At 41.1% G+C, this 21,812-nt stretch overlaps 1 protein-coding gene across 3 annotated transcripts in view; it reads left to right on the top strand.

Annotated features, from left to right (window-relative positions):
* plcg1.L (phospholipase C gamma 1 L homeolog) overlaps nucleotides 1-21,812 on the top strand; it is a 60,181-nt gene that overhangs the window by 25,371 nt on the left and 12,998 nt on the right. For all 3 annotated transcript variants that reach the window (XM_018234170.2, XM_018234171.2, NM_001088809.2), the window contains 13 exon segments: nucleotides 6,015-6,167; nucleotides 6,338-6,431; nucleotides 6,748-6,795; nucleotides 7,568-7,652; nucleotides 8,026-8,109; nucleotides 9,057-9,079; nucleotides 9,234-9,303; nucleotides 10,783-10,884; nucleotides 10,974-11,092; nucleotides 12,529-12,614; nucleotides 18,135-18,255; nucleotides 20,421-20,589; nucleotides 21,448-21,570. In XM_018234170.2, the coding sequence (XP_018089659.1) occupies nucleotides 6,015-6,167; nucleotides 6,338-6,431; nucleotides 6,748-6,795; nucleotides 7,568-7,652; nucleotides 8,026-8,109; nucleotides 9,057-9,079; nucleotides 9,234-9,303; nucleotides 10,783-10,884; nucleotides 10,974-11,092; nucleotides 12,529-12,614; nucleotides 18,135-18,255; nucleotides 20,421-20,589; nucleotides 21,448-21,570 (1,277 nt within the window).

Consider the following 21,812-nt stretch of genomic DNA (forward strand, 5'->3'; position numbering starts at 1 on the left):
TGATCACAATGTTATTTATAGGGAGAAAAGATACATTTATTGGAAGGCCGGTATCTTTTTCCAGAAAAGGTGGCAACCCTAGTTAGGGTCGGGTGCGGGTCGAGAAGTTCTCGACCTGCATGTCACTAACAAAGATAAGAAATGTATCAACTTATGTATCAATTAGAGCAGTTACAGAGTCTACAACCCACCACCTAGATAGGTGAGAAATGAAATGATAAACTTCTGTTTTAGAAAATCGGTCGCAGATAAATAGTGGAAAAAGTTTTCATTTCTGGTGAACAATCGGAAAACAACTGAACTGAAAAAAGTGTTGGAAGGCGAACAACCCATTTAACTATTTAATTTCCCAGAACCCCCTGGGTCCAGACAGAAATTTTTATTAAAAAAAAGAGACCATCGTCACATAGAAATGCCCAAGACACAGTCCTAGCAGATAGGCATTTGCCCTATAAAGGGGCCCCTAACCACAAACAATTATGATGATAATAATATTAAAGTTTTCATTCTTAAGGTGGCCATACACGGAGAGATACGCTCGTTTGGCGATGTCGCCGAACGAGCGGATCTCTTCCCGATATGCCCACCTTGAGGTGGGCAATATCAGGCTGATCCGATCGTGGGTCCTAGGGCCCAAAGACTGGATCTTAACGAATGGTAACGGGCGGTTGGATCGCCGGACCGCATCAACGAACAGATGCGGCCGCGATCCGATGGGATTTTTAGTCCCATCCGATCGAGATCTGCCCGACTTTCAGCCAGAACTCGATCTGGGAAGCCCGTCGGGGGGCCCTATACATGGGCCAATAATTTATTGGTCCGTGTATGGCCACCTTTAAGCCTGGACATGCTCACAAAACACACTAGAGGGATGGATCAGGTGATGTATTCAGCCTCCTGACACTATGTGAAGCAGAGAAGTTGCCTGATCAAATATAAAACTGGATACAAGGCCTTGTGTGACTTGTTATTCAATTTTCTAGAACAAATAAGTAAATAAAGCATATTTTTTCTTATGAGACTTGCCATTTACCGTATATACTCGTGTATAAGCCGACCCGTGTATAAGCCGAGGTACCTAATTTACCTAAGAAAACTGGAAAAATGTATTGACTCGTGTATAAGCCTAGGGGCCCCATGTCAGATTTCAAAATGTGAATGTGACCCAGCCGCAACAATTGGGGGACACTGGGCAGGTACCTGTTACTGTCTGTGACTGACTGTGTCGCCGACCGGATTTCATGTTTGCTTCCCTCTGCCACCCCTATTTCATGTTTGCTTCCCTCTGCCACTTCCCCCCCCATCTGTCGCTCTCCCCACCCTGGCTGCTCTTCCCTCTGTCCTTCCCTCTGTCACCTCTGCTCTTCCCTCTGTCCTTCCCTCTGTCACCTCTGCTCTTCCCTCTGTCACCTCTGCCCCAGCCGGACTGCCTGTGACTGCCTGTGTCGCCGCCCGGAGCAGGTCCAGGAGCTCCGGGCGGCGCGTCCTTCCCTGCCGGCGTTCGCTTTCAAAATGGCGGCGCCCATGGCCGCCACGTGGGTAGCGGCGCCGGCCGCTACCCACGTGGCGGCCATGGGCGCCGCCATTTTGAAAGCGAACGCCGGCAGGGAAGGACGCGCCGCCCGGAGCTCCTGGACCTGCTCCGGGCGGCGACACAGGCAGTCACAGGCAGTCCGGCTGGGGCAGAGGTGACAGAGGGAAGGACAGAGGGAAGAGCAGAGGTATGACCCGCGTATAAGCCGAGTTTGAGTTTTTCAGCACATTTTGGGTGCTGAAAAACTCGGCTTATACGCGAGTATATACGGTATATTTTGCTTTGCTTGCAGTCGTTCAATATATATTGTTTGAAATGACAAGAGAACATGATGCCCTCTCTATAGTGTAGAAGGTTGCCTCTTGCCGATCTCATGTGGCCAATAGAAAGTACCAGATTTTTGGATTATAGTTGTAGTGCTGGGCAATAATCATTAACCTATAAAGAGCTGGTGCTTGCAATGCATTGGGGTTTGACCAGCAAGTTCTAATATTTTTGTAATCACAATCCCATACCCCATAATTACATATAATTACATACAATAACACGTACATATATAAGGAGTCCTTCCACACAGGTAATTATTGCCTGAGAATGTTTCAGTGCGGTGGAAGGCAACTAGCAATGCTGTCTTTCGATGGAAAGCAAATCATGGTGAGTAATGCTCTAATCACAACATCCCCTGGGCTGATTTACAAACATAGGTGCTAAATAGCTCAAGTGCAGCATCTCATAGCAACATTTTTTTGTAGTAGATCAAATCTTATTGCTAATTGGTTGTACACTTCTGCTATTTATCACTTGGGCTTTTAAATTAGCCCTGCCATGTGCCGTGACCTTTGGTCTCTAAAATGATGGGAATCAATATTTGCGGATGGCCTTATCCATTCGTTTCTGCTTTGCAAATACAGTAGTGGTGCAAACAATAGAACCTTGAGAGCTGCTGCTCCTACTCAGCTGCTTTATTACTGGAAGGAAAGTGTGACATTAGTGCTAGGAAATACAGTACCGCACTGCACACACAACACAGACCTAGAGTATAGAGCAGTAGCCTCCAACCTGTAGCTCGTGGCCAACATGTTTCTCACCAACCCCCTTGGATGTTGCTCCCAGTGACCTCAAAGCAGGTGCTTATTTTTGAATTCTAGGCTTGGAGGCAAATTTTGGTTGCATAAAAACCAGGTGTATTGCAAAAGTCTCCTGTAGGCTGACAGTCCATCTAGGATTCTAGGGGCTACAAATCACAGCCCTTATTTGTCACCCCAAGGACTTTTTTGTGCTTGTGTCGCTCCCCAACTCTTTTTACTTCTGACTGTTGCTCACGGGTAAAAAAGGTTGGGAACCCATGGTATAGAGTGTAGTGTAGCGTATAGACTAGAGATCTCCAACTTTTTCTACCTGTGAGCAACATTCAGATGGAAAAGGAGTTGGGGAGCAACACAAGCATAAAAATTTTTCCTGGAGGTATCAAATAAGTGCTGTGATTGACCATTTAATAGCCTCCATGAGGACTGGCAGTCTACAGGAGCCAATGTGTGGCAGTACAACTGGGTTTTATACAACCAAAACTAGCCTCTAATCCTGAAATTCAAAAATAAGCCCCTGCTTTGAGGCCGTGGGGAGCAACATCCAAGGGGTCGGAGAGAAACATGTTCCTCACGAGCTACTGGTTGGGGACCACTGGTATAGAGTATTCAGGCACTGCCAATGCAAATCTCACCTGATTAAATGGTAATATAACCAATACAGAACATACATTTAATCGGCTAAGTCTCCAAGCTAACACAGGGAGTATAAAAATGGGGCTAATTATGTGCCAATGGCATCCTATGAATATGGATGGAAACAAGGACAAGTATGGGACATTCATCCTCCAGTGTATGAGCAAGGAGTGTTCGGTGCATAGGGTGCAGACTTGGAGGAAGGGTGTATGTAAAGAAATGCAGGTCCGTCATGCAATTGACTGTCTGGAAAAATATACAAGCCACACATTGATATGTCAATGAGCAGCTCTGGCTCTGCTGATGGAACTCAATCAGAAGCTGACATCAGCATAAACTGTATTTGTGAATGAAGCCTGGGGGCTCAATTGATTGGGCAGAATTGGTACCAGTGCTCATAGGTCTCTAGTTATGAAACGGATTATCTTCCTCAAGGTTTGTGGGGACATGGAGGCCCAGTCAGCCTTTAAATGTTATAGTCTTCTTGTACAAAGGGCTGTTAAATAGTATCGCTGAGTAAGGAGCTGAACTTGATGGATGTGTGTGTGATTTTTTTTTTTTATAATGTTACCCTAGAAACTGGGACAATTTGAAGGGAGTATACAAGGTGGTAGAATAGAAACCACACTCTGCTCGGTACTGTATAGTTTAACCTAAAACCACTTCCCGTGTCTGCTCGGCATGTCAGTCACAGCCAAACCACTCCTAACTGCCTAACCTGCATACATACAGTATTCTAAATATTACAAGCTGAGATGCTGGGAAAATGGCAGATAGCATTTCCTGGTCACCTGGTTGCTATATGGGTTACTGCTCCTCTTTGTGCCTTTTATTACATATGGGGGGCATATCAAATTTAGAATTTGTAAATTTTTGAATTTTCAATTAAACTCAAAAGTTTACCAAACTCAAATGTTTGCTTATTTATTTAAAAATTCGAATCTAAAAAACAAAGTTGAAAAACCTGTAAAACTGGATTTGAACAACCACATAAATTTTGACTTGAACGACTCCCATTGACTTCTACATGAACTCGCAACGTTTTACAGATTTTTTTTCGCTTCATAAATACCGAATTATAGCGTTTCAAGTTTTCGAGCAAAACAATTTGAATTTGAGTGTTGAATCAGTCCCTTTGGTTTCAACTCTTAATAGACCACTAAATTAGGATTTGTCTAGAGTGTATTCTCCACCCATTCCTCCAATAATAATCTTTCTTGTAACACTAATGGCAGTCCAGCTTGCAAGAGCCAATATGTACATATACAAGTAACAGATGCTTCAATGTAAAGAACAAAGTCCACTTGCTGCTGATAACATTGATGACAGCTGCTGAGTTCAGTTCATCCGCATTCCAGTTATTAAATATCAGAATGATGTTAGGTCCTTTAAGAAAATTAAAGGAAAACTACCCCCCCTGAACAATGTAGGTTTCTATAAAAAAAATATATTGCTTAAAACAGCTCATATGTAAAACCCTGCTTCATGTAAATAAACCATTTTCATAATATACTTCTTTAGTAGTATGTGCCACTGGGTAATCATAAATAGAAAACTGCCATTTAAAAAATAAGGGCCACCCCCTGGGATCATACGATTCACGGTGCACCCAAACAACCCATACATGTTAGGTCACATGAACCAATTAACAGACAGAGTTCTGTCTTTTGCTCCCACGCTTCTTCCTGTTACAGTTACAGTTGCTTGATTTCTGGTCAGGTGATCTCCGAAATTTTGGTTCAAGGCAAGAGATGTAAAAGGGCAAGATTTACTTAAATATACATAGCAGTTTGGCAAGATTCTTTAATATGCCAATTAATATGATGTAAACTCTGTTGCTTAAGTATTCATTTTGGGAGTATAGTTTTCCTTTAAAGGAGAATTAAAGCATAACTAAAGAAGTATCTAGAAATGTTGTACTTTATGTTTTTGGTTCTGTACCAGCCCAAGGCAACCACAGCTCTTTAGCATTAGATCTGTGTCTTTGAAGATGCCCCATTAGCTCCCCATCTTCTTTTCTGCTGATTCACTGATTCTGCTTGATCGTTTGCGACAACCCCAAAACTTAGCTTCCCAACAGCTGCTCAGAGCCCACTGAGCGTGTAAGTGTCGCAGATACTTTCCAAGATGGTGACCCCTGTAACAAGTTTGAAGTCCTAAAACTTTAGGCTGGTGCAATAAGTTCAGTATATAAAATATGGAATTTTTAGCCATCTTTATATTTAGGGTTTAGTTTTCCTTTAAAGAAAGGGATTGTATTCCAGTGTTCTAGACAATGCCGCTATAGCTATTGAGCCACAAAGGAGAATATATTGAGTGTGGGTAATGAGTTTCAGTGTCCAAATAATTTTTTGGAGCCTTGATAATCTCTAAATATGCATTACACTCTGAAGTGACAAATGATAATGAGTGAGCAAGTGTGTGCTTGAGTTAAGGCTGGGGATAGATGGTTGATGTTTTCCATTCGCATTGGTACAGAAGAACCTTATTTTACAACGTCAAAAATTACATTAGTTACAGGAAAAATCCAGGAACCTAAATGCAGCTGCCTCTATGGGACCACAAAAAAAACTGCATAATTTCCAGGAAAATGTAAAATCCGGGCATAAAGTCAGGGTTCTACTGTCTATAGGCTTACATATACATATTCTAATTTACCTGTAATGAAATAACTCATTCACCGTTATTTCAGGGTGATCTTACAGTGTACATTTAAGCACCCCAATTTATCTCACCAATCTGTGTTTTTTCTTCCCTAGTGGATATCCGGGAAATTAAGGAAATTCGGCCAAGCAAGAACTCCAGAGATTTTGACCGGTACCAGGAGGATCCAACTGTGCGGTTGGAGCAGGCTCACTGCTTTGTTATATTGTACGGAACAGAGTTCAGATTAAAGACCTTAAGCCTACAAGGTATGTGACCCTCACAATATGCTAAATCAAGGGTAAGAAGTCCCAGCATGACTTCCTTGCCCTAAAGTAGAGACAGGCTGCATCTGGCACTCCAGCTGTTGCAGAACTGCAACTCAAACAGCTTAGTTCCTATGCCTTCTGATCTGCAACACATTTTCTGTCCTTTTCAGCCACCTCCGAGGAAGAAGTAAACATGTGGATTAAAGGGTTAAACTGGCTGCTTCAGGATACACTGCAGGCTCCTACTCCTCTGCAGATTGAGAGGTAATGAGGAAAAGCCTCTGTTGCTGGAAAGATAAATTGTGTTTGCATTTGGACTCACCACATGCAATTAGAGATTCTGAAGTTTTGCTGTGGTTTGTCCATCACAACGTGAGTCAAATAAATATTACACATTGCTTCCAGGAGTAAATAACATGTTTCTCGGGAGATAGCAGCCTGTGGCTTTTCAGTCTATGCTGTCTGAGGTTTATGAGAACTGCCGTACAGGAGAAGATCTACAGTTCCTTATTATTGACTTTACACTCAACACTGGGTTGATAATCTGGCCTTTAAAAGTCACCCCTTTTTATCCTTCCAGGTGGCTCCGGAAGCAGTTCTACACACTGGACAGGAACAGGGAAGACAAGTAAGATGGAGCGACCCTTATTTTATCACAGTTATAGGTTGTTCTGACTGAAGTTATATGTGGCTATACAGGTGTCCCTATAGCGCACGGAAAGTGCTTTCCCCCAAAGTGTCAAACTGCTTCTTCTAGGGAACCTTGGGCCCACTCTTGTAGCATTTAGATACATAAAATATATAGTGTTGTAGGTTTTATAAAGGCCAATGCTAAAAATAAGGAAGAGTCAACCTTGTGTGGCACAGCATATTGTCACCAATCTAATGTTCTTTTAATTTGCTGTTGTCTATTGTGGGGGAAATGTCATACTTTCACCATGAGGTGCTACGTATTAGGAAATTAGGGGCACCCCGTTAAGTTTTATCCTTCATATACATACAATGGGCGGAAAGGTGGAATGGGCGGAAGAGGGTGTTCTGAGTGCTGCTCGAAGTTCAACATAACTCTGCCGACATCTGTAAATCTTGCAGTGGTCCGGGGTGACAGGCACTAAAGGACCACTAATGACCACTAATTTGTGCTTATATCTCAACCAATGGAAGGCGATAACTATTACTCCACTAACATATATGCTTATACATACAAACACTTACAAGTTATAGGAAGACCTCTTTGCAAGAATATTGCTGCTACATGACACTTGTTTTGGATATTTGGTCACAGCTTGTTGTTTTCTGCCATGTATTTCATCTAGAAATCAAAAGGAAGGTTTACTGCAATATTATATGGTGCTTTAAATAGCTAAAGGCTTACTCCCTCCTGGTTATTCCTCTTTTAGGATTTCTGTCAAGGACCTAAAGAATATGCTGTCCCAGGTTAATTACAGAGTTCCCAACATGAGGTTCCTGCGTGACCGACTAACGGTGAGACACTGTATTCTGCAAATCACCCAATATGATCTTAGATATTCACACATTGCTTTCTACTAAACCCAACACCCTTGGCACACTCTCCCTTGGTATTCCGATAACCACTATAATACAGCTCCAATACACCTACTCTTCTCAATATTCTATTTCTTTGCTTCTCTACCACGTCTTATTGATTATCACCTTCCAACATTGCTCTCAAGCCCTCGCTTGCCTCTACACACAAGCAACACACTCAGCCTGTAACCTTCTCACTGTGTTCTAACTATTCAGCTTTTGAGGTCTTCATTTTAGTTCATGTAAATGTCTATTCTTTTGTCCTCCAATTATATTTCCTTATACTCTACTGAATATCCCAATTTTTCAGGAACTTGAACAAAGAAGCCGAGAGATTAACTATGCCCAGTTTGCCATGCTCTACCGATCTCTTATGTATGATGCACAGAAAACGGTATGTGTGCTGCAACCATTGTTCTGCAACTGTATGACTTCAAGAAAATGTGGTTGTTTCTATGGCAGAGCAAAGAGTGGGTCTTAAGGTGGCTATAGACGTAACAATGACAATCTTTCTTGGAAAAGATCTTTCCAAGAAAGATTGTTCGTTTCAATAAACATGTGTAGAGCTTAATCATCAGATATACAGGTAGATAAACAGGTAGAAACAATAGAATTCTACCTGTATCTGATGATTCAGCACTAACAATAGCCAATGTTTGGGTGCCTTCAAAGGCACCCAATCAAAATTTTCCATCGAGCCTGATCGACGAGCCGACTGATATCCAAGTCTTCTGCCGATATCGGCTCTTTTCCCACCATACACGCACCGAATATCATACGAAAATTCGTTTTGTACGATATTATCTGTGTGTCTATGGCCACCATTAGGGTGAAGCACCTTCTCTAGGCTTTGAGGTTGATAGTATGCATAAAGCACTAGAAAGTAGACTTATTCATACAAACATAAAAGTTACCATAATTCTGTCACAAATAAAATGGCTGTAAATATTTCCAAAGTTGTTCTCGGATGTACTGTCAACAGTGCCATTTATACTATGAATCAGGGCCATGGTTCCATGGCATAAGTGCAACCAAAAATCTATAGCTGTATACCCAAATTACAGACAGATTGTGTTGATCTCTTAAGATCAACAGTAACAGGTTAATGGTAACATGCTTTGTGGGTGGAAGGACATTGGCATATCCAAAGGATTGTAAGCTGAGTGTATTGGGAGGTGCAGGCTGGTAAGTGTTTGGGGTGAAGTGCGTTGCCTGCATTATAGTGTATGGGGAAGCTGAGATTAGACATAAAGCTTCAGATGTGATATGGGAGTTGAATTCTTTGCAATTGCTAAACCTTAGTACATCGCCTGTGGCTAATTTACTGTGTTTTCTTCTCAGATACCAATTCCCTTCACAGAGAGGTAAGTTAAAACTTTTATTTTAAATTTTATCAGGTATATACGTCATAGATTTATAGAGAGATTTGTTCCGACATTGTAAAAGAAAAATTCTGGTAATGGATACAGGTTGGAACTGCTAGAAATTTGAACTTTAAAATACTTTCTCTTTCATCAGATTTGGTGAGCGTGAAAGGACCAAAGTATCCTTAGAGGACTTCCAAAAGTTCCTGCTGGATTATCAAAAGGTGGGAGTTCTTCCCTAAAATATACTCTGTGTTCTACCACCTTGTCTCCTTTCCCTTTTGATAATGTCGCTACCTAGTAATCTTTATTTTGTTTACTTTTATCTTCTCACATTTTTTTTTTACTTTTTCGTTCATTGCTCCTCCCACTCTTCATTTTCTCTCACCTCCAATGTTTTTAACCAGGATACTTGACTTCATTGCAATAATAATATTATGAGTTTGTGGCAGCATGGTTTTATGCGAATAGATCTTGCCAGAATAATTTAATTTCTTTTTATGAGAAGGTGAGCAGAGTCCTCGACTCTGGGATGGCAGTGGATGTAATATACTTAGGCTTTGCTAAAGCATTTGATACAGTACTACACAGAAGGTTACTAATGTATAGGGATTATAGAGATTAGTGGTAAAGTGGAAATTTTCGAATTGGACCAGTGTTGTTAGAGGAGTACCACAGGGCTCTGTACTTGGTCCTTTGCTTTTCAACTTGTTTATTGATGACCTAAAGGTGGGCATTAAAAGTACTCTTTCTATTTTTGCTGATGATACTAAATTGCAGTTTGCAAAATGATTTGATTAAATTGGAAAACTGGGCAGGAAACTGGAAAATGATGTTCAATCTTTATAAGTGCAAGGTTATGCACTTTGGCAGAAATAATATTACTGCAAGTTATACACTAAATGACAGTGTTTCCTTAAATGAGAAGGATCTAGGGTTTTTTGTAGATAAGTTCTCCAATTCCAAGCAGAGTCATTCTGTGGCTACTAAAGCAAATAAATTACTGTCTTGCATAAAAAGGGCATTAACTCAAATGAAACATTATAGGTCCCTGGTAAGGCCTCATCTGGAGTATGCAGTGCAGTTTTGCGCTCCAGGTCTTAAGAGGGATATAAATGAGCGGGAGAGAGTGCAGAGACGTGCAACTAAACTGGTTAGAGGGATGGAAGACTTAAATTATGAGGGTAGACTAGACTGTTAAAGTTGGAATTGTTTTCTCTGGAAAAAAGGCGTTTGCGAGGGGACATGATTACACTTTACAAGTACATTAGAGGACATTATATACAAATAGCAGGGGACCTTTTTACCCATAAAGAGGATCACTGCACCAGAGGCCACCCCTTCAGACTAGAAGGAGTGTAGTTGGTTCTTCACAGTGAGGACAGTGATGTTGTATAAGGCCCTGCCAGATGATTTTGTGATGGCTGATTCTGTTAATGCATTTAAGATTGGCTTGGATGATTTCTTGGACAAGAATAATATCCAGGGCTATTATGATACTAAAATCTACAATTAGTATAGATATTGGTATCTATAGTTCATGTGAGTTTATGGAGGGGTTGGTGTGAGTGTGTGTATGTGCACTGGTTTCATTTGTAGGGGTTTAACTTGATGGACTTTGGTCTTTTTCCAACCCAATTTAACTTTGTAACTGGTACTATTCCTTCTTTCTGACAATAAAATCGTTCCCCCTATTCCTGCAGGATATGTGGGCAACTGATCGTCACAAAGTGCAGGAGTTTATGTTCCACTTCTTGCATGAACCTCTGAGGGAGATTGAAGAGCCATATTTTACTCTGGAAGAGGTTTGGTGCTGTTCTGTTTTTCCATACCCTAGTTATATGCCTTAATGCCATTTACCTTGCATCTCAAATTTTTGTTTTCTCCTCTGCAGTTTGTCACTTTCCTGTTCTCTAAGGAGAATACAGTGTGGGATTCAGAACTGGACACAGTGTGTCCCCAAAATATGGACAACCCTTTGTCTCATTACTGGATATCCTCTTCCCACAACACGTAAGAGCTTCACTCCTTTATCCTCCTTCCTTTTGTCTTGTTCAACTCCATATTGTCTCAGAACAAGTTTCTTCCTCTCATTTCTGCTATTCTATCCTAATCTTTTTTCCGAACTCTCGATCCCTACGTTGATGTCCACTATTGACATGCATACATTTGTATTCATTCATTTTATATGTTTTCAAACAATACAGTCTACCTACTATCTTCTCTTTCTTCCAACAGCAGAGACTTTACACTTTACTGTTTGTGCGGGTTTAATGTTTTTATTTTTCTATCACCTCTACACAGTATATACTGTATTTCTTCTCTTTCATCCACCACTACAGCATTTTAACATCCTTCTCTTTTTTTTCTTTTGTTCCTGATTATTTTTCTTATACTGCGTTTTGATGTCCCCTTTTAGTTCCACCTTTGTACTGTTTCTCTGTATTGGTGATAGTTACATTTTTGGATTCAAGTCCCCCCTCAATTTGGTTGGGGTCCCCTTACTCCATAACAAGGTTAAAGATATATTATAACATCAGCGCCATACATCATCGTATTACAATTCTATCAATCCAGTAAGCTCAACAAATAACTGTTCACCCTACAGTATATATATTATTGTAAATGACTTTCAAGATGGGCTTCTAAAAATATCAGCAAATAAGCAGTAATTTCAGATGAATCTCCGCAAACACACATCTGCTCCCAGTCCCAGAAGAACAGCCGACGTTTAGAAACTTCTCCCTTACACAGTACATTCTTCTTGTTTTTCCTTCTTTCCATCTCAATTCCATATAGTCTTTCTGCTGTCTTTTCTCTACCTCTATACCAAGCAGTCTTGCTGCTCTGTTTTATCCGTCATCTCGGCAATGTTCATATCTTCAGCATTTTTTTTGTACAGGTTCATTATCCAGAAAATCTGTATTTGAAAGCTCTGAATTTCATAAAAGTTCATTTTAATTAAATAGATATTACAAATGTCCTTTTTCTCTGTAATAATAAAACAGTACCATATACTTGATCCAAACTAAGATATCATTAATCCTTGTAGGAGGGAAAACATCCTATAGTTAATGTTTAGTAGACTTAAGGTATAGAGATCCAAATTACAGAAAGACCTTGGTCCTGAGTATTCTGGATAACAAGTCCCATATCTATACTTTCTTTGAGGGTGATGAAATACAATTTATAAAACTTGCTCTAGGTCTAGAAACTAATCATCAGGAATCCTTTGACTAGTCAATTGTTTGAAAGCAATCATATAGTTATGAGTATCTAGACCTGGTGCAAATTGTGACCCAATTAATTGCCCCTGGCTTACAGCCTGTCTAATTATTCTGCCAAATTCTATTCTCTCTACTTGTAGAATGTATACCAGTTACTCTTGCCATGTCCTTGAACTTAAACCCACACTGTATGTTTTATTATCACTTATCGTCCCTCTTCAGATACCTAACAGGAGATCAGTTCTCCAGTGAATCATCATTGGAAGCCTACGCTCGATGCCTGCGCATGGGCTGCCGCTGCATAGAATGTAAGTAGGGCACCTCCTGGTGGAGGTTTTACTAACTTAAAAGGAAAAGCCAGTGTTTTGACAGCAATGTTCTTCATTAATGTTATCTGTGATTCTTATTTAAGAGTTTCATGTTTGAGAAAGGCAAAGGCAAGTGTTGGGTTGGGGACACATTTTTCCCAGTTGGATAGATTTACTCTTTTGTAGTAAACAAAGCTAAATATGAGGAATACACATAGAAAAATCTTTCTGGTACCACCCTGAAAATGTACTTTGTTTATGGCTTATTATAGCACAACCCTCTTCCTAGCCTGGGTCATGGGAGGACCGTTTTCTAGGAAACCTCAATGGTTCCATAGCAGGTGTAATTAAAGAGCAATAGGGTCATTAGCTATGCAGAGTGGCCTAAGAGCACTAAGTCATAGTACTAATAATGCAAGGCTATATTTACTATGGACTACTCTGGATTTGTTGCTTTATTCTTGGCCCTTTTACAATCATTACTGTTCAGCTAAAGTGAATACTATCTTTTATGTGGTCAGCACTGGTTGGATCAAAAGCAAACCTCAAATCTCAGTGGACCTATTAGTTACAGGACTATGATTCTGGAGCCAAATTACTCCGAAATGAAGCTAATGCTTTGTACTGCTCCAAGACACCTTTGCACGAATCATTTGTAGTCAGGCCTAGAAAAAACACACATTTTTTTGCAAAATACAAGTTTTCTTGTATTAGGCATTTTCATTGAGGTTTTCTCTGTGCATTCGTTAAGCAAAGGGAGTCTTTGTAGCCCGATAGCATATTACTCCTACACTAAAAATAGAATTATGTATTCAGAAAGCAGTGTTCTCTTGTCACCCATCAATCTTGTATTTATCCATCAAGCTTTAAGACAAGGAGGAACGAATAATCACTTAGACAACACATTTCTACTGTGGCAGTTTCTAAAAGCAGCCATCTTCCTTGCTCCAGCTGGTGCTTGCTTTGGTGTGTGATTATACCCAAATGTAAACCCATTTTGTCAAGCTACCAGTGAATTGTTCTTGTGCTGCCATTGTTCTACTGCCAATGTTTTTTGGTGGAGATTACATGGCTTTGTACTTATTTATACAACTCTGTCAGCAATGATTGTGGCTATCATAGACACTTCCACTATTCAGAAGGCGGGATCCAGATACTTCTGACCATCTAGTATATATTGAAAATTTGTATTCTTACCTGAAATTTTCTTTTTCTTTAGTCCGGAAGGCAGCACACCAAGGGGTTAACATCCTGTTCCTCTCCTGATAGGACAGAAGTACGAAACAAAAAACCAGAACAATTATAAAAAAAAAACCCTTCCCCCTCTCTGGTATTGTTATTTTCACAGCACAAAAAGATCAGAAATGCTTCAGTAATTTATTTGGGTGGGAATTTCTGTGCTACCTTCCGGACTAAAGAAAAAGAAAATTTCAGGTAAGAATACAAATTTTCAATTTTCTTTGCATCCTCCAGGCAGCACACCAATGGGACTTGGCAAACTAAATCAGGGGAGGGAGAACACTACAAGGCTGTTTGCAGAATCCGACTGCCATACGCTGCATCTTGTGAGGCAGCTACATCCAACCTGTAGAACTTTGCAAAGGTATGAAGATTACTCCATGTAGCAGCATCTGCATATGTCAACTGCAGACTCTCGCCCCAGGATGTTGAAACAGCTCTTGTTGAATGAGCTTTAATTAAATCTGGAGACTGTTGACCAGAGACTGAGTAAGCTGTCAGAATGGAATTCTTCACCCATGATGCGAGAGTGGATTTTGAGGCCTTGAGACCTTTTCTTTTCCCAGAAAACAGAATAAACAAATGTTCCGATTTTCATAAGGACTTGCATTTTTCAATACACATAGACAGACATCTATGAACATCCAAACTGCACAGTTTTTTTTTTTTTGACTCTGTCAAGGATTATTCAAACTTTGGAAGAATGATTTCCACATTAATGTTGCTTGTGGAAGGAACTTTTGGTTGAAAGGGAAGGTAAGGTCCTTAAAACAACTTTGTCAGAAAAAAAGGTGGTGTAAGGAGGATCTACTGCTAATGCCTGTAACTCTACAATCCTTCTCGCTGAGGTAATCGCCACAAGAAAGTCTTCCATGACAAATGTTTAAACCCAATTTTAGACAGAGGTTCAAATGGGGCCTCACAAAACGCTGAAAGGACCGTATTTAGATCCCAAGGAGTGACCAGAGGTTTTATTGATGGTCTAAGCCTTGATGCAGCCTTCAGAAATGTTTTTATTAAGGTTTAACATAGTTGCCAAGGCACAGATATGCACCCTAAGTTTAATAGGCTTTAGCCCTTTTGTAAATCCATCTTGAAGAAATTGCAATATCACTGGAATGGAGTTTGTCTCGAACAACCCCTTATCTTTCCTCAATCTCTGAAAACAAAGCCATACTCTTCCATATATCTTAGAAGTGGACTGCTTTCTTGAATTCATCAACGTGTTGACAACTTCTTCCGAAAGACCTTGATTTGTCAATGTTTCCCTTTCAGCCTCCAGGCCGTCAAGTTCAGACGTGCCAAATTCGGATATCCCCACCTGTCGACTAATAATCTGAAAATTTGGGGATTGAGCTCCCACTCTCCGTGATCTATCTGAGATCTGCTGAGCCGGTCTGCAAGCACATTGTCCAATCCCCTTATGTGAACTGCTCTGAGGAGATTGAGATGACATTCTGCCCATGACATCAACTTGTGACATTGCCCCATCAACAATGGAGCCCGGGTCCCTCCCTGCTTGTTGACATAGAAAACAGCTGATGCATTGTCGACTATACTAGCACATCCTTCTTCTCAAGGAGAGGTTGAAAATACCGGAGGGCTAGCCGGATTGCCTTGAGCTCCTTGAAATTTGAAGACCGAGTCTTCTCCCAAGCATTCCGTTTCCCTTGGATCACTTGGCCTTCCATATGAGCCCCCCATCCCCAAGCTGAGGAGTCCGTCGTCACCATCTGAAAAAATGGAGTTTTGAATGATTTTCCCTGTGCCAACTTCTGAGGATTGATCCACCAGCTCAATTGCCTCTTCACCTCTGCAGGAATTTTGAAGCAACGATCCAGAGAATTGGGATCCCCGTTCCAATGGAAAATAATCTCCCTTTGCAGGGGACGCATATGTGCACTCGCCCAAGGAACTGCCTCCAAAGAAAAAGTCATCAATCCCAACACTCTCATTGCTTGACGAATAGACACTGAATGAGCTCTCCTGAGACCGCTCACTGCCGAACACAAACTCTGTACCTTCTCCTGTGGAAGGAAAACACTCATTCAAACTGTGTCCATGATAAGCCCCAAGAACTTGGCAGAGGTAGAAGGATGCAGACTCAACTTTTTCTTGTTTATAATCCAACCATGAGCTGTAATCAGATTTATCGTCAGCTTCATGTGATCTTCTAGCTGAACCATTGTGGAAGCTTTTAGCAGCCAGTCTTCCAAATACGGTACCACAAATATCCCCCTCAGTCTCAATGCTGCTGCAAGGACAACAATGACCTTCAGACCCTTGGAGCTGATGTAATTCCAAACGGAAGAGCCCTGAACTGTAGGTGATGAAGGACTGGACCCAGAAAAACTGAATAGGCACATGTAAATAAGCGTCCTTTAAGTCTAGGGTCCCCATCCGATCCCCTTCTTGAAGAATGCCTATTGCAGATCATATCGTTTTCATGCAAAACTTTTCCTTTCTTATATACCTGTTCAAGTACTTCACCAATCGAAATCGACCATCTGCTTTTAATTTCTTCTTCCAGAGAGGCTAGCCAGAATTTTAAAGACCTGGAGACTGCTACCGCAGCCAAAGACGGCTTACAGATATTTGAACCTGCTGAATAAGACCTCCGAAGAGCACACTCAGCCCTACGATCCATTTGATCTTTTATGGCCGATTCTTCCACTGGAATAGTGGTTCTCCTGGACAAACGGGCTATTTACACATCCAACTTTGGAGGATCTTCCCATTGTTGAACATCTTGAGAGTCAAAGGGAAACATTGCTTTAAATCTTTTCATATTCTCCAGCTTTTTCCCGGATTTTTCCACTCCTGTTCAAACAACTGTTTTATTGAAGAATGAACTGGTAAATTATACGATTTTTTTGGAGTCATAACTAACAAATCCTCTTGTTTTGATGACTTAGAAGAAGTGCTTTGAGGACTAACTACCTTCCTCACTTCTTTAATCAGACATGGCATTTTCTCAAGAGGGAAAAGATAATATTCATCTTTTGACTTCTCCTGCTCAAGCGTATCAGGTGAACCTGAATCAGATAATAAACCAGACTCAAGATCCGATTCTGCCCTTTCAAAACATATTTCTGATGATTTAGTCACAGCAGATGATTTAACCTCCTCAAAGGTTTTTCATAGCATATCTTTAAACCATGAAACAAAATCTTCCACTTTTGAGAGATCCTGTACACCTGTAGGTTGAGCACAATCTCTGCATTTTGATTCTACACAGCCCTCTGGAAGAGGCTGATCACAATCAGAACATGTATTGTGCTTAGACTTCCTTTTTCTCTTCCCAGATTTCGGTTCAGACATCTAAGAAGAAAAAAAGAGAGGCACACAGTTTTGTGTCAAAAAACCTGTTATAGCATCTGAACTGCTAGAGGAAATACATCTACCTTAGCAGCCTCAGCCCGTGTATGCAGCCTGGCAGCACAAGCCACAGGAACTACATCCAAAGAGCTGGTGCAGAGGAGGCACTTAAATACTCCACCCGGTCATACCTTTTACCCTGAAAAAAGGAATAAAACCTCCACACTCACCCTGCACCGAAAACCGCCACTCGCGCCTGCAGTCCTCACAAGCGCCATGCTGGAGAGTGGCGTCATCAGCCGGCACTCTTGACTCAGATGCCAGAGCAAACCGAACCCACAGGGACGCTTCCTGCACTTCTTACCCAAGCCTGCCAAGCAATCGCCTGCAACCTTGGTCCAATGCGATCCCCACCCATAAGGTGGTTATCCATGCGGCCATCAAGTTTTCAAAAAAACCTGGTTCTTCAGACCCACAGGTCCTCTTCCTATCTTTCGAGGACAGAAAAAAACAATACCAGAGAGGGGGCAGGGGGAGTTTTTTATAATTGTTCTGGTTTTTTGATTCGTAGTTCTGTCTTATCAGGAGAGGAACAGGATGTTAACCCATTAGTGTGCTGCCTGGAGGACGCAAAGAAAATACAATATATAACATTAGTGGTCCTTCTCAATCTAAATATTGTTATTGAGTGTGAAAGGTCAACCAGTAAACCAGTTTAAAAATATATATGGTACAAGTTTTAGTGGTCAAGAGAGGACTGGCAAATGTTAGTTGATAATTTATACTTGGATGAAGATGAATAATAAGATAGCATTTTAAGGCTTGAAGACTAGGGACATCTTGAAAAAGTGATGATAGCGGAAGTTGTTTTTTGTAACTCGATGAGTGCAAAGGTGGAATGTATTCTGTGTAACTGTGAATATGTGGCCACTTTAGCATTACACCTCTACACTCTCTTTACAGTGGATTGCTGGGATGGGCCAGATGGAATGCCGGTTATTTACCATGGACATACGTTGACCACCAAAATAAAGTTCTCAGAAGTCTTGATAACCATCAAAGAACACGCTTTTGTCACTTCAGAGTGAGTTGCTGCAATTTTGTTATACTTTAAGACAAAAATACAAGCAGTTTGTGACGCTTTGGTCACTATCTCTATTTACTAGCAGTACAAATAAAATGTGTATGTTTTAAGGCAGGGCTGTCCAACTGGCGACTCCCCCTGATGTGGCCCTCCACATGAAAGTCTGCCTGCTGTGTCTGCTTATCATTTGTAAAATGTAAAAGGTGTCACTTCAGAGATTAACTGGCCCCTACATAGTTTAAACCTCAAATTCAGACTAATATTCTGTATTTTTCACACATGTAATCCCCCCTGTATTGTTCACACTTGTGACACCTCTATTGTTCATATCCTAAAGGCCTGTACTGTTCACACCTGAGACCCAGCCTGAAACTGCCCACACTGTGTCACTGTATGTAGTACATATTAGACTGGTCCTGATTTTCCTGTCTCCTGCTCTGTTCTGTATTCCCTATGCTCCCTGTGTGTGTCATACTTTGCCTGCTCTTTGCACCCTGTGTTTGCCATACTCTGCCTGACCTATGATCCCTATGGAACATAAGCCTGGTATTTGTTCTGGGTGTTTGTTAGCATTTGAAAATTGTTGTTAGGGGCCCCTAAGGTGTTTAATCATATGCTGGGGTACTGTATTATACACAGGGGAGGAGGAGGCATATGGATTTAAGGGTATGTCTTAATATGAACTTTTTTCACATATGAGTGGCATCCCTGCCAGTGCCGGGCCAAGGTAGTTTGGCACCCTAGGCAAGAGCTTCAATCAGCACCCCCTGTCCTGCATTACCATTTCCCTCCTTACCATTATGGTTTTTAAATAAAGAAAGCAAGAAAATGTACAACACTTTTTCATTTATTTTACTGCCCCCTGTACTTGTACCAGCAAGCCCAGCAGCCATCCATAATACAGCCACCTGTGCCTGTACCTGTGCCAGCAGCCATCCATCATACTGCACCCCCCATACCTGTGCCAGTAGTCATCCATTATTTATGTACCTGTGCCAGCACCCAGCCCAGCAGCAACAGCAAACATATGGCCCCAGCCCAATCTGTACCTGGCTGTGCCAGCAGGAAGCTTCACACTTTCACAGTAATAGAAATAATGTCTTCAGTTCAGTGCAACTGTGCGAGGTTGAGAGCAGCAAGCGCGAGTCACACCATGCAGGCCGCCAGCTCTCTGCCTCTCTCTGCCACCCAACCGCATCAGTAACGTCATTGACGCGTATACGCATGTCGCGCTGCACTGCCGCATCGCATAGGAGCTATTACTTGCTGGCAAGAGGGAGAAGGTGAAGAAGGTGGATTCCACCCAACTGAGTGACCATGATTACTGAAACAAATTATTAAATAAAATGAAAACATGAAAAAAAAACAAAAAAACATTAAAAGTGCGCCCCTCAATGATGGTGTCCTAGACAGCCACCTACTCTGCCTACCCCTAGTTCCGGCCCTGATCCCTGCAGTGAGCACCAACCATCTGTTGTTTTGGTGTGCTATTAATGTGGACATTGCGGTAACATGGGTGTGGTCTAAAACAGGGAGTGGCTAACACTGGCTTCCATTGTCGGCCCTCCACCATGTAGATTAGAAAAATTCCGGCTGTTTTAAGGTATAATGTACACCTGCTTCATCTATTTCTTAGATTTAGAGATTGTTATACAATTTATACTGTTATATCATCTATATGTCCGTCTTTTCTGCCTCAATCACTTGTCACTGTGATCATCTGAAATAGTCAGAATTATTGCACACAGCTGATGGTGATTTCAGTAGTCGACATTGAGAAAATTCCATGTGTTTTATTGTCTACTTTTTAAAAGAAAGGTGGCAGCTTCCAGTCTAAATATGGCTCTGGTTTGGTAAATCTCAATATTATGGTGCCACCATCTCGCTATGTATAGCACCAAGGAGATTTAACGTAAGTCTGTCCTATGACTCCACTGGATTGTGGTCGATCTGTTCAGTCAATAATTTTAGTTCATCTGCTGATGCAAAAATACAACAAAACATAACTCCTCATCCTTCCCTCTAACCACATATGCTCATAGGACACACATTTTATTTACCCCTTCCAAGAGTAAGTAGTGTTTGGAGAAAAATGCTTTGACCAGAGTTATTTTATGTTTGGTAATAAAAATTTCCTTTTCTCGTATGGCTGGCTCTCTGTTTAGATACCCTGTTATCTTATCAATTGAAGACCACTGCAGCATTGCACAACAAAGAAATATGGCTCAGCACTTTAAGAAGGTTTTTGGGGACATGCTCCTGACAAAGCCTGTGGATGTTAACGCAGACGGCCTTCCCTCTCCCAACCAACTGAAACGAAAAATCCTCATCAAGGTGTGGGTTAAATAAATGGCAAACCTTTAAACCTCATTAAAAAGCTTCTAGTTAAAAATTAGCCGGATCAGATACATATTATCCATGTGCTGTGCTTAATGTGGCCATACACTTGGAGACCTTGCACATTGTTCGACTAATTAGTCCACAGGCTAAACAGTTGGCTAACGTGCAAGGCACTGTACATGATATGGTCACCTTTCTATTCTCAATTGTTCAGGCAGTTAACAGCAGGTTTTGAAGAACTGAAGAGGAGCTGTAGCTCCTGACTAGTGCATCATCAGATAATAATTCCAAACAGGCAAGGATTTGGTTGGGAAGTTGGCCAGGTTTGTCTTGGTCATGTATGTTCGCATGGGGATCAGTCCTTGCATATGGCCAGCCATGCAGTTGATGTGGCCAGTGGGCAGAAAAAGAAATATTTTTTGTCTGTATTATGTCAATTTTCTGTCTATGGAAGATAATACTTACACATAAGATATATAGTAGTTAAGCAAGCTCGGTGCAGTTCATAAATTAAAGTACAAAAAATAAATAATATGCAAGATGGCTCAATTGAAGTGTTCATTAGTGCAGAATAATCATAGCAAAAACATTGTATCAGTTTATATTAAAACATACCACAAGACAGTGTCCTCCCTCTGTCTGCACTCCTCATGTCAGCCACTCCCTCCTGACGTGTTTCGTGCCATTGGGCACTTCATCAGAGGTGCTGTTCATGAAGGATGATACTAAGTTGTTGCATGTCCGCGTTGAAAATAAAGGGGTTTTTAGATGGTTGATGCTTGACTTTTGTCTTAGCTTAGTCAGAAGTTAACACAAGTAAATGTGTTAATCTTTGTGGTTTTCATTATGCAGCACAAGAAGCTGGCAGAAGGTAGCACTTATGAAGAGATACCATCCTCCACAGTCTACTCTGAGAATGACATCAGCAACTCCATCAAGAATGGAATTTTGTACCTGCAAGATCCCATCAACCATGTGAGTTGTGCAGCTTGGTTTCACTGTGGGTTCAGGAGGTGGGAGCTTGTGTAAAGCTGATACAGCCCTAATAATTTACTGAGAATGCAAAAAAGCTATGCTTTGCCCCTGCATAATCATTCTATAGGCCAACTAATTTGTCTCACTTTTGCAAAGTGGCAGGATAGTCTGGGACTAAGTTTGGTAGGGTTTTTATGTACTTCATGTTCTCTGGATTTTCTAAGAACATTATTTATATGCAT

This window comes from Xenopus laevis, chromosome 9_10L, assembly GCF_017654675.1.
Source record: "Xenopus laevis strain J_2021 chromosome 9_10L, Xenopus_laevis_v10.1, whole genome shotgun sequence".
In the NCBI taxonomy this organism is placed as follows: domain Eukaryota; kingdom Metazoa; phylum Chordata; class Amphibia; order Anura; family Pipidae; genus Xenopus; species Xenopus laevis.